This window comes from Lagenorhynchus albirostris, chromosome 2 (genome assembly GCF_949774975.1).
Source record: "Lagenorhynchus albirostris chromosome 2, mLagAlb1.1, whole genome shotgun sequence".
Taxonomy (NCBI): domain Eukaryota; kingdom Metazoa; phylum Chordata; class Mammalia; order Artiodactyla; family Delphinidae; genus Lagenorhynchus; species Lagenorhynchus albirostris.
The window spans coordinates 169592927-169607811 of record NC_083096.1 but is presented as its reverse complement, the minus strand read 5'-3'; the positions used below and the strand labels follow the sequence as shown (position 1 = coordinate 169607811).

General features: G+C 38.4%; 1 protein-coding gene across 5 annotated transcripts in view; it reads right to left on the bottom strand.

Annotated features, from left to right (window-relative positions):
* The window catches only part of USP48 (ubiquitin specific peptidase 48), a 67368-nt gene that overhangs the window by 10083 nt on the left and 42400 nt on the right, over positions 1-14885 (bottom strand). For 4 of the 5 annotated variants that reach the window (XM_060141175.1, XM_060141176.1, XM_060141177.1 and 1 more), the window contains 8 exons: positions 14356-14427; positions 7879-8003; positions 7594-7716; positions 7236-7297; positions 6860-6970; positions 6160-6290; positions 5716-5822; positions 3375-3479 (listed from right to left, as the gene is read on the bottom strand). In XM_060141175.1, coding sequence (XP_059997158.1) covers positions 3375-3479; positions 5716-5822; positions 6160-6290; positions 6860-6970; positions 7236-7297; positions 7594-7716; positions 7879-8003; positions 14356-14427 — 836 coding nt within the window. Of the gene's footprint in view, positions 1-3374; positions 3480-3574; positions 3939-5715; positions 5823-6159; positions 6291-6859; positions 6971-7235; positions 7298-7593; positions 7717-7878; positions 8004-14355; positions 14428-14885 lie in introns of all 5 variants that reach the window. The other variant, XR_009539063.1, reaches the window with a different exon arrangement.

The window sequence follows — 14885 nt, the reverse complement described above, 5'->3', positions numbered from 1 at the left end:
AAAATGTATGTATTATAAAAAGGAGATTTAAAAGCAAAATAAGTTTGACCTTAGAAAGACACAATTATGATAAACCGAAAAATTTTTAAGATTATTAAATTTAATCCAGTCAGTGTCAGAAGGGAAAGAAAGGGGTGCGGAGGCAGGATAACTGTTCTGGATAACAGTCTAAACTGATACAAAACAATGCATATCTTAATTGTATGCTGGTTTGAGGAGGGAACAATGCTTCAGACACATTTGGGGTAGATGAAGAAATCTGAGGTTGGGTAAACAGGACACTGTCTTTACTGATAAGCTGGTTTAAGAACTTGGAGGTGGAATGCCATGATGTGCACAATTTACCTAAAGATGGTTCAGCAAAAAGTACAGGCATACATATGGGTATATACTATATATTGTACCAGTCTTTTATAGATGAGAACCAAGTATCTTTCTACAATACTCCAATAAATGCCTCATCAAAAGGTTAACAGTCAAGATTATTCTGCTAACCAGGACAGGGAATGAATGAAACAAGATTTTTAAAATAATCTTTTCCCCTGGTTTAATTAAATCTGGATGAGGTAACCCCCAGGCTCTGCCTCTGGTTTCCGAAGCTGTCACTGAGTGTCAGGTGTGCATAATCAGAGCGGTTTAGGGGTCATTATGGACACAGATGCCACCCACGCATCACCAATGGAGCTCCAAAGATTTACAAAGCAGAGAGGATCAGGGGGTAAACAGAAGAGCATTTGCTCAGGGTGATAGGCCACTGGCTAGGTGCTACACAACGCTAGATTCAGCTCTAGCTGTGCATCTGAAGAGGCACACAGGTGATTCTAACATAAGAAACAAGGTGGGAGTTAAAAAAAAAATTCATGACACATTTTTCTCAATCTCAACTATTCAAGAAAAGGTGAAATTGGACCTAAATTTCACAATTACGAATATAAGGGAAAATATCTACAACCTAAAATTTTACTTCAGAAATATAAAACACAACCAAATAACAAGGCCCTGAACATTAAGCAAGATATATTTTTTAATGGGTCTAAAAGCCTTTCCCAGAATTTCTTTTAAATCCATAGAATTTAAATTGAACTTATCTGACGAAAAGCAATCCACTGGTTTTAGAAGGCTTTCAATTACCTAAGTAATATCCAATACTGGGTACATTATTAACCTAAATTGTAGATAAGGTCAAAGTCAAAGGAACTGGGTTGATCTAGCTTAGAGAAAAAAAAGGAAAGGGGATTTGTTCATTTCCATTAAGGACAAATAGAAATGCATCATTTTATATTACAGGGATTTAAAACAGCAATTACAGAAGCTTTGTATTGAGATAGTGCAACGTATTACAAAGAAAAGATTTGAGGAGGCCGACATTCTGAAAACTCTTGACATTCTTCTGGGACCAACTACTCTTTTCAAAACGGAAGGTTACACCTTTTTTGCAAGACAAAAATGTTTAAAACATTCTAGAGTATACAACAATGAGAAGACAAAAGAAAGTACAAAAAATAATTATGTCATAAAAAACAATGTTCCCCAACAAATATTCTCTATCGTATTTATAAAAGTGAAATCTGTTGTCATCTGTATCTGAGCAACAGAACAGCAATTTAAAAATTGCTGTGGGTATGACAATAATAGGTAAAACCAGACATTAAAACAGTTAAAGTTCCCCAAAATCGAAATCACTTGAAAACGTTTTTAAAAGTTTTCTAAATAACTCTTAGGCTGAAAAGTAAAGCTTGAAATGACAGAAATAAGGACAGTAAGAACACAGATATATATCTAGCTTTACAAACTTATTTACAAAGTTTACCAGAAGAATAGGGATTCCCAATTGATTATTACACCATACTCCCACTAATAAACAAACTACCAATAAACTACCATGGTACTGCCGGCCAAGCAAATGAAAGAGAATGGAGTCCTAAATCAGGATGGACACAAACACTTCTATTTAAAATATATCAATGGAAAAAGCAAATACACTAGCTTGTAGATCTGACTTGAAAAATGGACTGTAGAGGAGATGGGAACATAAAACAAGTCGACAACAAACAAGGTTTGTTATGTTTGCAAACTCCTATTCAAGAGACATATTACTTAACTCAATAATCTCAAAAACCATCCCAAGGAACAGAAGGCATACATGTACATAAATTTTAATGAGGGCATTATTTATTATAGGAAAATATCCCCACAAAACTGAAAACCTACATCCCCATAAAATGTATGGATTTGGTTAGCACTGGGACAAGGGGGCCCTCCAATGCTGAGGGACTGAAACACAAATTTGGGAGGAGTGGCTGATCACGGTCAGCAGCGCCTGACTTTGTTCTTCCAAAGGTGTTTTAAAATCAACAAATGCTGACATATCTCTTTATGCCAGTTGGGAAGCTACAAGTAACATTTTCCTCAGGGAGACCAAGATTCAAGTCAAGAGTGCTTTTCAGACTTTCTTAATCACAGTTGAAAATGAAGTAACAGTATCAGTATGTATACACAGAGAGGCCAAGAAACCCAGATAATCTCTGCTCTGTAACAGATACAGCAGATGGCCATTTTATCACTTTCATTCCTTCAGGGAGGATGCTAACCATAATCCGACTACACTGTTTTTTAGCAGTAAAGAAAGAACACAAATATCTCTAGTTAATTAAAGCTAAACTCTAATTAGAGTAGAAATTCCATGAATTTAAGGTAAATCTAGAATATTCTGGTGTATAATGGTCTGACTTTTTGAGAAGCTAAACTTATCTACATCATATATCAACCAAACATATGCCCACATTATTTCCTGTTCTTGACATTTTTCTCCAACATCACTGTGAACATGCAGGATATAATCAAGCAACCAAATAAAAGGGGGTAGAAATATCATAACAAAATACACAGAAAATAGGTAATTTTAACAGAAGAAAAATGAAAGACTAATGCCGATTCTAGTCATTTGCCTAACATGTAAGAGACCCAAAAGTCTCTTCTATAAACTCCAATATTATAAAGGCTACTGTGTGTTTTCCTTGTAGTCAGGGAATCTGAGTTTAATAATTTTTTCATACACAAAGATTCCATGATTAAGCAACAAGCCAAGATATGGGTCAGTTTAAGTTTTCTTTCCAGGTAAAAAGTGAATCATTTCAGTATATTTTAGCCTTTCTGGCTTAATAGCACATAGTAACTCTAGAGTAATGTAGCCCATGGCTTTTCGTGAGAAATCAGGGCAGCTACAGCATGCTACCCAATGCGGGAAAGCGGGAAAAAAAGGGGTCCTGAGAACCGACATCCTGCATAGGCTACGCAGAGATGTCCAAGAGCTCAGAGTGACTGCTCTCAGAACAGCAAAAGGTGTAACAATGAAGAGCAGCTTCAACACATACTTGATTAAAATCTGGATCTTTTTCTCCATCCGGTTTAGCTTCTTCCTTATCCTCCTCTGTTTCAGAACTACTCACATTTAGCTCTGGAGCTGAATCCTTCATCACCTGAATGTGTCAGGAAAAGACAGAAAAGTAGGTCAGACCCTAGGAAGGCGAGCTATGGAGGCTGTGGGGCTTTTTAAATTTTTTTTTAAAAATACATTTATTTATCTATCTTTGGTTGCGTTGGGTCTTCGTTGCTGCATGCGGGCTTTCTCTAGTTGTGGCGAACGGGTGCTACTCTTTGTTGCAGTGCCTGGGCTTCTCATTGTGGTGGCTTCTCTTTGTTGTGGAGAACAGGCTCTAGGCGCGTGGGCTTCAGTAGTTGTGGCACGCGGGCTCTGGAGTTGTGGCTCGCGTGCTCTGGAGCGCAGGCTCAGTAGTTGTGGCACACGGGCTTAGTTGCTCTGTAGCATGTGGGATCTTCCCAGACTAGGGCTCCAACCCGTGTCCCCTGCATTGGCAGGCAGATTCTCAACCACTGTGCCACCAGGGAAGCCCAGCTGTGGGGCTTTGACTGGCCACCTTTATCAAGAGGAAGCACACCTTTTTCAATGGTGGGGTAATAGATCAGATAGAGGATCAAGACTCAAGGGCTCTCTCTCTTTTCTGTGCTCTTTTAACATGTTAGTTCTTATCCTATGATTTATTCTCGTATTTAATGTGTTTGCCATAACTGTAAGCGGTCTCTGCAGAACAGTTATCAGATTTTACAATGATGTTATTTTGCAGAAGTTCAAAATTGCTCTACATTTTCCCTAGTACACTGATCGTTAAGCCTTTTCAAGTTCAGACAGGAGTCCCAATGCTCCTTGAGACTGAGAAAATGAAGGATGGATGAAATACTGCTATCAAACTAAAAAATAATAATAAAACTTTACCTAAATTGGATACTATTTTGTACTAGATACCAATATATACATGCACTAATAGGTACAAAAGATATAAGAAAATTCTAGGGGAAAAATTGAGACATTTTTACTCAACTTCATTTTCTCAGCAAATTGGGAAATGAGGCCTTAATTCAACTTGTGAAGCAAAACCCTAGACCATTAGAGCATAATTTGTAAGTTACCCTTCTAAAATAATGTGTTTGGTAACTATCATCAAATAAAACACATTCTATTTTGTCTTTAATTCCCAAAACCTTGGAATCAAATTAACAAGATGTCCAGAGATATAGGTCAGGATCTACCTAAGAGCCATTCCTAATATAGTGAAAATGCTCCAAAAACAATCCACAGCAACACCCCTGCTCCCAAATTATACCCAAATCTGGCCACTTCACCTACCCTTTAATAGATAAAAAAAATGCAAGAGGCTCTAAACTGGCTGTCCTTCTTTCCGTTATGCCCTTACCAACTCCAAACACAATGGCCAGGGTGACTTTTTGAAAGCATAAATGAGAACACACCATGACCTCTCTTGAAACTCCAGTGGCTTACATCTACGCTTAGACTAAGATCCCAAATCCTTGGTGTGATGTATAAAGGCCGATAAATTTTGATCCCTCATCACCTATCACTTTCCCTCCTTGGAAGAAACTTCTCTCTAGACCAGTGCTGTCCACTGTGGTAGCCAGAGGTGACACATGGCTATTTAAATTAAAGTGAATTAAAAACTCAGTTCCTCAAGTCACCCTAGACACACTTCAGTGCTCCACAGTCAAATGCGGCTAATGGCTACGGTGTAGATACAGAACATCTCCATCACTGCAGAAAGCTCCACTGGGCAGTGCTGCTCTAGATACAACTTATTCTGTTGCTTGAGCACATTAGGCTTACGGTTTTGCCTGCACTACACGTCACAGGCTGACTCTCTGACAGTTAATGCTTAGGTAAAACAACTCCTCCTCTGACGCACCTTTCATACCCATGCCCTATCTAACAATGCACCTCCGCCTCTATCCGTCTCTCGCTTTACTTTCCTAGATTTCCTTCAAAGTACTTGTTCTTGTCTGAAATTATCTTATGAATTTATGGGCTTATTCTTGATCTACCTCACTAGGTACAAATATTCTTGACGGTAGGTAACTTCTCTGTCTTCTGCACCACCTGTATCCCCAGCACCAAGACCATTCCTAGCACACAGCTGACACTCAACCAATATTTGTGTTTCGATTAATAACTGACTAGATCCACATAAATCACATAACTATTCCTTTTCAGTTCTAGTCCAATGGCTCCGCCTGCACAATGCCCTCCCACCAAAAAAAAAATAAGGCAACCCTAGTGAAAATCCAACAGCAAGTCAAAAGGCAAGCTTGATCATTACTAGGCACGACCACAAGAGGGACTGGTACCTTCTTATTATCCACGACTTTATGGACGTAGATGGTGGCTTGAGTGTATTCACGCAGGTCCCTCTGCTGTTGACACAATAACCCTTCTCTACATTCTGGACAGAGTTCTTTAAAAAAAAAAAAAAAATAGCAGTGGTTGAGGAATTACTGTCAAAGAATGAAAGATCTAAAAGAACATATCAAAGTTACCAGAGTGTATTCATCAAAATATTACTCATATTTTCTGTTAACCGTTGTATTCTATTGTATGCAAACAAGGAAATCCATTTACTGTCGACAAACATACTAATAATGAGGTAATTATATGATACTTCCCATCTGCGGAATATACTTTGGAACACCACATGATCTTTAAGTAGAAAATACAATATTGACATACTCTTTCCTTCCCCCTTAAAACGCCAACTTTTAACTACATAAACCAAGAGCGATATGAAAACTTACTAGGCTCAGAAATATACTGTGTTTCTGAAAGGTTTGCATCTCCTCCTTCAGTTCTCATGATTTTAATTACATGATCCACGACAAAGAGCTTTTGTATCATTTGCCACTCACTGGGCCATATGAGAGCTATACTGTGCAAAAAAACACAACATGCTTTAAGACACAAGGACATACTCCATCTCTAAACCAGAATTATCAAAACCAATATTTAATACAAATAAATTAAGAAGGAAAAGATACATCAACAAGGAACAGTAGTTTTTTCATACAAAAAAATGTTACAACAGCAGTAAAACAAAATGGACTGAAGTTATCAATACATGGATCAACATGGCTAAACCTCGAAAACTGAAGTTGAGTAAAGAACTTAGCTACAGAGGGATAAATTCTATATGATGTAACCTAGAGGCACTGTCCTGGGTACCAGCAGCTTGGAAGGAGAAAGCAGGGCTCCAGGAAGGAGAAGGGAGGAACAAGAGCAAGGCAGCCTCAGGCAGCCTCTTGATTTTTATGGAGAAGCAGTCTTTTTTTTTTTTTTAAAGGCTAGTGCTCCACCTAGCAGAGAATACCAGAGGAAATAACGCCACAATTCAAACAGATTCTTAAAACAGACTCTTTATGTCAGACGAGAAACTTCCTAAACACGTTCTATTAATCGCTAGAAGAAAAAAAAAAAATCACATGAAGAGAAGAAACTCACAGTTTAGAATCTTCTTTGGTCATGGAAGCAAATGTAAACATGAGTCCCCCGTGAGGACACAGAAGAGCACTGTTTCCAACTGATGACACAGGACTACACCTTGTAGGTTTTCTACTCAAATGAAACAAGGAGGATCAATATACTTCACTACTGCATGACTAAAGAGAAGATTTTTTTACGATGATTATTTTTAAATTAGAGATATATTTTAATGATAGTAATTAATGTGTTTCTCAGGATTATTCATTTAGATTATTAGAAAATAAAACTTTCAGTATATGCTAGTAAAAGTAAGGTACTACGATCAGGATCCATGAATTCTTAAAAATAATAAAATCAACAATAAAAAAGGAAATAGAAAATTTTTGGTATATACCTAACAAATTTTCGCCATTCTTCTACAAAGAACTGTGATACAATGTAGAGGACATCCGTGTCCTAGAATAGAAAAATCAGATGAAAGTATCCACTAATTCACTGCATTCTTAACCTAAATCCTATAGGGAAAATGTCTCCACATACTGTGGTTTTCCTCTTTCAAGCTTCATAAATAAAATGGAAATACAGCCCTCTACCAAGCAACCAGAACTAAGAGTAAAATCCCCGGGATAAGAAAACTATACAAATGAGAATTAGAGAAGCTCTCAGTTGTTCTGAAACCACTGTTCATCAGGAATTTGGCAAGGGTCTTACAAAGGTGAGATGAAGTCTATCCCTTGTGGGAATCATTATACCTCTGGCCAGTTACTGAGACATGGTCTGTTTTTGTCCTGGAACAAATTTGGAAGAGAAGTCTTTTGCTCATTTGCAATCATCTTATGCAAGGCTTCATTTTCTTCTCCTTCTCTTTCTAAAATCTGAAAGAGAAGGAAGCAAGAAGCAATCAACCATCTCCTGCTGACAGCACAGGACCTGCCTCCTCCCTAACCCCTACCAAGAGTGCATGTCAATTCTCCTGGGAAGTCAATCCAGGGAGGTGGCATTCTAATTTCCACAGATGTCAGGACAGCGTGCAGCACCTTGCACTGTGAACAGCATTCTTTGTAACTTGGAAACTCGGGAGCCTTTGGGAAGTACTGCTGCAGTTTGCTCCAAGCCTCTTTAGAAACAAGCCTTCTTTCATTTTCAGATATGCATAACTCCCCTAAGTCAAAAAGGGCGGGGGGGGGGCCGGAGTAGAGAGAAAAGGTTAAAAAAAAGATCAATATATACCCTCCAAAAATCTATTTTATATTTCTTAAACTTAAGACAAATTTGTAGGGCCTCTTTTCCTTCTGTTCTAAAGTACTGTAATTCTCTCTCTCTTTCCTTAGTTTCAAAGTCTCTAAACTTTTAATTCCATCTAATTCTAAACAAGCCAGCCATTCCTTTGTCCTTAATCTAGGCCTTTCTTCCTACCAGTGAAGGAAGCACTAAAAGGGCTTCCAGGGATCCTGGTGTCCCTGTGCCACCCCAGGGGTTGTTTAACAGTATTTCGTCTGTATTTCATCTCCGCCCACATTCAAATGCCACGATTTCCTGCAGGATGTATTTTCTCCGTTTTACCTTATTACTTTACTAAATTCATCCCGAATTGAAATGCTATTTTCAAAGTTGTGTGAGACTCACGCTTAAATAGTAAAGCAATCTACTGTTCAATCGTAAAACCATATCCAGTCGATTGACCCAGTTAGTTTGCTATTACTACTGCAAACACCCTGAACCCCGTGGGTCTTTAAAATTCCTAGAAGAGAATAAGCAGAGTGCTAGTCACCACTACCCTTCATTTCCTCTGAAGATCACAGGAACGCCCAGATGGCAGTGACCCTCAATCTCAGCAGCCCCTCCCCGGCTGACTGATACTTCCGGCATTTCAGGCCCTTTCTCCTCACTCAACCCCTCACTGTGCTTGTGGTTCCAGTTTTTATTGCTTCAGCTGTTCCCAATAGATAATTAGTGAACTGCATATAGTACCTATATGGTTCTTTACCCAGAAAACCATCTTTAAGTTTCCAAAGGAAAATGTGTTTCTACCCCCATTGGCAAGATACTTGCATGTTTACATGAGTAAAAAAGCCAGGGGCTTTCTAAATGCAGTATCCTGATTCTTTGCTTTATGTGTTTTATAACAATAAATAAACCAAGAATCAGAGAAATTAATACACCCAGCGTCACCACAACTGGTGGATAATGGAGCTAGGATATGAAACCAGACCTCTCTCATCTAAACCCCATAATTTCTAATGCTTCAAAATGCATCTTCTTAACTTCCATCTGTCACCTCTTATTGAGCTTTGACAGATCCTAAGAAATGATTACTTTGCTTTAATATACTTATTACCAGAGAAAATAGATCACAATGTAAAAATTAACTTTATTTCTGAGTAGGCTGTTAACAAATTTCCTCTGAGGTTATGAAAACTTACTTTAAAATGCTATCCTGGGGCTTCCCTGGTGGCGCAGTGGTTAAGAATCCGCTTGCCAATGCAGGGGACACGGGTTCGAGCCCTGGTCCGGGAAGATCCCACATGCCGCGCAGCAACTAACCCCGTGAACCACAACTACTTGAGCCTGCGCTCTAGAGCCCGCGTGCCACAAGCCCTTGCTCCGCAACAAGAGAAGCCACCACGATGAGAAGCCTGTGCACCTCATCGAAGAGTGGCTCCCACTCGCCGCAACTAGAGAAAGCCTGCGCGCAGCAACGAAGACCCAATACAGCCAAAAATAAATAATTAATTAATTTTAAAAAAAAAGAAAAGAAAGAACTCCAGGGCAATTATACTTTTTAAGTGGTTTCCTTTTTTCTTTTTTTTTTAAGGGACCGTTCTTCTGTATACATATGTTATAACGCAATCTGGTTCATAAAGGGAGAATATAGGAAACAATAATGCAAATACACAAACACATATTTTAAACAGGATTCCACAGACTCTCTGGATACACTGCCTCTTGTTTTGATGTAAGGTTGCTTTTACTTTATGACTGGCTGTATTGTAAGATGTGCATTACTCAGGTAATTAGAGAAGAACACAAGTTTATTTCTAAAATCAGCAATGTATCTTAATAAGTCACTTCACTGCAGTCAGAAATTAAATACTGCAGTCAATATTAAATACTTCCAAGTCAGTATTAATCAGAAAGTCCTCTACTCTACCCCTAGTCATGTTTCTAAATTTAGTTTCACATCATTTTAATAACTACCATGATTTAATGTATCTGAATAGTTCGACCTCACCACAATAAACTTTTACTTGTGACATATGAATTTTTAGAAATTAGACTTGTATCCTGCAATATATAACATTGCTTCTTAAATCTTAAAAGAAAGCCAATAAACTAAAATCATTTTGTAAGCAACATCTCCCAATACAAGATCAAACTAGTCATGAGAGATTGAATTCACCAAACATAATTCGATAACCTAATCCCCAAAGATTCTTCTGGTAAAAATAGAAATCTAGTTAACAATGAGTTTAGATTCTGGATAAATCCCCTCCCCGACAAAATCTAGTTCAAACTCTAATACTTTGGGGGCACACAATATCCAAAGAACTTGTAAAAAAATAAATTAAAAAACTGCTTTTTTAACTGCTCAGCTGCTTAGTAAACAGGTATAATAAACAAGGTAGTTAAGGAAGTTGTTAACCATTAAATGAATATAAAATGAAATGGATAAGGAATATCTGCAGTAAATGCTAAACTCTATGATAGTAGCCAATCATATAATGGAATATATAATCCATTATTAATTCACACAAAATCCATCATAAATATACACAGGCTTTAAAATATAAAAATGCAAACATGGACTTCCAGATAAAAATGTTTTTTTCTTTCTTTTTTTTTGCGGTACGCGGGCCTCTCACCGTCACAGAGCACAGGCTCCAGACGCGCAGGCCCAGCAGCCATGGCTCACAGGCCCAGCCGCCCCGCGGCACGTGGGATCCTCCCGGACTGGGGCACAAACCCGCGTCCCCTGCATCGGCAGGCGGACTCCCACCCACTGCGCCACCAGGGAAGCCTGATAAAAATGTTTTAAAACTGCATTTACTTCCAGTTCCTCCTGAAACAGCATTAAACCACAGTAAGGGGACCTTTTTTAAAGATACAAAATCATAATGATGGATAAAAGAAAACAGATGGGACAACAGGAACAAATATTTTAGAAGCTTAAAGGTGGATGGATAAGACAAGAAAAATGAATTCTAAACTGACAAAAGAAGTAACCCAATTTACTACACATTAACCCACTTACTACACAGAACTGGCCCCACAAATCCAGGAATTAGGGGTACCCAGAAGAGAACAGACTAAAAGACTATCTAAGAGGCAGTTAAAATTCTGAGTTGCCCTTCTATACACCCTACAGATACCTGCCCCCGCTATCCACAAAAGACAACACAAGCTTCTCTGATGATATAAAACCTAAGGCCTCTGCACTGGGGGACACAAAGCTGAGATAAGAGGTAGTGCGCTGAGATGCGGATAAGTGAATGTTTCCATACAGAATGCAGAGACTCCCAAGCCCTCCTCTTTACAGCCCTGGAAGTGACAGCCAGCTCTGCATTTTCCAGGCAGGAGAATGAAAGATCCTTATGGAGAAATCTGAGCAGTCCAAGAAGGGATAATCAAAGTGAGAATTCTCCAGTGAAATGGCCCAGCCAGGACACCCAAACAGGGAAGCTGGCAGTCCCCTGCCCTCACACATGTGCATGGCTTCCACAGAACCCCCCGAGCAATAAATGAATTAGGACCTGCACAGGGTGAGGTGTCACGATGCTGTGGACAGAGATCTTAACAAGCTACCAAAAGTGGAAGGGACAAAAACTGCCTAAGAAGGGCTTTGGACAAATGGTACATTGAAAGATACAGTAAGTCCTTCAAATTTTCAAAGAAAAAGAATTTCAGACAATTATATAACTAGGTGAAACCTATGCATTAAGTGTGGTACCCTTTAGCAAACGACTCTCACCTCTCTGTGCCTCCGTTTACTTACTCATCAGTACAATCGGTACACTAGTAATACTGACCTTTCAGGGTTGTTGTGTAGATTAAATGAGTTAATATCTATACACTTAGAAAACTACTAGGCACAAGGTAAACATTTGATAAATGTCTATCATCTGTTTGCTATGACAACCATCACAACATCTCAGGAACAAGTTTTAATATAAACCTAAAGAGTGGGGTACGTTTTAAGTGAAGTCCCGTATCCTGCACCTGTGGACATGGTACACTGACAGGTGACGTCCACAAAAGCAAGAGTTGAGAACTATGCTTTTTAAATGCAAGATAACAAGGTACAGCAACAAAATTCCACTGAGCTGCAGATCAAGCTAGAAGATCTAAAAAAAATAGCTCATCTACAATTTCTGACAAGCTGAGGGGAGCAGCTTAAGTCCTGAAATCACTTTCAGCTCTGCCATGCTTTCTAGTCAAAACTGTAAAACTAAAATGACAAGATGAGAGAGGTGGGCTGAGACCAAATGTCAGTGAACGAAGGAGAAAGACAGTCTGAGTTCTGGCATTGTTTCACTCTGCTAAGCAGCACCAAGCATGAAAACTTAGTATTTTACTACAGATTCCTCAACTCTCAAAATGGAGGCACTTATGCTATGTGCACATCTATGCTACAAATGTTTAAAAAAAAAAATCCACATCCCAGGATGACCCTTCACCCCCACTTCCTAGTTCTGTAGCCAGTAAATGAGAATGCCACTCAGCTAGTGAAGTGCAGTGAGATTGTGTCCAGAAAGATAGGCACACAAATACAACTCAAGTGACAACTACTATCACTAGCACCACCAGGACTCTTCATAAAAAACCACTAGTGTGGGGACTTCCTTGGCGGTCCAGTGGTTAAGAGTCTGTACTTCCACTACAAGGGGCGCAGGTTTGATCCCTGGTTGAGGAACTAAGATTCCACATGCCGCGCCGCACTGGTGTGAATGAGGGAAAGGGTGAGGCATCATGTATGGGTTCATAATGAGGCAATGAAGTAAGAACTAAAATAAGGAATTTATTGGGACCAACAAGAAGTCTGAGTATTAGGTTAGGCTCAGGCATAAAACTGAATGAAATAATGCCATTTGCATCAACATGAATAGACCTAGAGATTATCATATTAAGTGAAGTCAGAGAGACAAATACCATGATATCACTCATATATGGAATCTAAAAAAGAATTATACAAATGAACTTATTTACAAAACAGAAATAGACTCACCAACAGAAAACAAACTTATAGTTACCAAAGGGGATGGTGGAGGGGGAATAAATTAGGAGTTTGGGATTAGCAGATATACACTACTATATATAAAACAGATGAACAATAAGGACCTACTGTATAGCACAGGGAACTACACTCAATATCTTATAATAACCTGTAACGGAAAAGAATCTGAAAAAGAATACATATATGTATAACTGAATCAATTTGCTGTACACATGAAACTACTACAACATAGTAATTAACTATACTTCAATTAAAAAAAAGAATTCTGAGTATTAGCAATACATTAGCACACAACAAGAAATGCAAACGTGTTAACAGATTCATCACTGACATCCCAGCTTCTCTGGGTCCAATTTTTCTCAAGGTGGAGTTAGAAAAAAAAAAAGTGTGAGTGGGGAACTTATACATTAGAAGACTTTGAGAAGTAGACACCATTTTGGCTTTCAGAGGGCTGACAGAATGGCAAACCATGTGTCATATATAAGGAGTCCCTCTCAAAAAAAAAGTTATTTCAAATGAGCACTCACTAAAACCAAATAAACTAATAAACAAATATTCAGGATTAATAAGGATTAGGAAATTATTATTAAGAATATATAGTACACAGTAGCTAAGAAACTAAACCAGAAATATCCCTAAGAAGAATATACAAATGCTGTTTTCGAAGTGTTCAAATTTGGACAAAGACACAGACACATAAATGGGAAATAACTGAAATTCTTCTCCTTCAAGCTCAGAAAACCCTTCAATGTGACAAGTGACAATAAGTTTCTTCACTAAAATATGGGGAGGGCTCCCCTGGTGGCGCAGTGGTTGAGAGTCCGCCTGCCGATGCAGGGGACACGGGTTCGTGCCCCGGTCCGGGAATATCCCACATGCAGCGGAGCGGCTGGGCCCATGAGCCATGGCCACTGAGCCTGCGCGTCCGGAGCCTGTGCTCCGCAACGGGAGAGGCCACAACAGTGAGAGGCCCGCGTACCACAAAAAAAAATAATAATAATAAAATAAAATAAAATATGGGGAAATTCTATTATTTTAATTTTTTTTTGCGAGGCGAGAGGGAAATGTGTGAGAGGCATTGGCTTGAAAGTAGGCAGTAGAAGCTAACAGCTGAAAAGGGCAAGAGAATAGAAACATTAGGATCATGAGCAGTTTAGAAAACCAGTTGCTCTACCATGGCTGCCATATTAGGGCCTGAGCTCTTGAGTGTAAAATATTTACCAAATATACATGATATGCTAAAGTAAGGCTAACAACAGCAGTTTTACATTATCTAGCTTACCATGTGGGCACAGAATGTCTTCATTAAAATTTAATTCTTCCTCCTCCTCTTTTCTTTCTTCCTTTGATTCATCTAATCAAAAGAAATACAGATAATAACTCTTCTACTGTTGTATTTAAATTTCAAAGTAGCAAAGATACTACTCTACACAATTTCAAACATAGAAAACTTTAAAACATTTTAAAAATTAGACCCAAGTGATTCGGCACAGTCCTGCTAGGAAGTGTTTCATTTCTTTCCCTTAAAGGAAAGAAAAATTTCTGAACGGCAGTTTTGCTTTTTAAAGATTGGGGTTATGCAAGAAAATATGCATTTTTTCAAACTGAAAAACAGTTTACATATCCTTCCATCAATTCTAGTCAAGGTATTCAGATTACTGTGTCATAAACCAGGATAATCATCTACACGTCATGTCACTTTCATCCATCAACTCTTTAGGGAAGAACAGAAAACTTTAGAAGGCTAATGAAATAAGGATTTAACATTTCATGTCAAACATATATAATTTAAAAAAAATTTTTTAAATATAT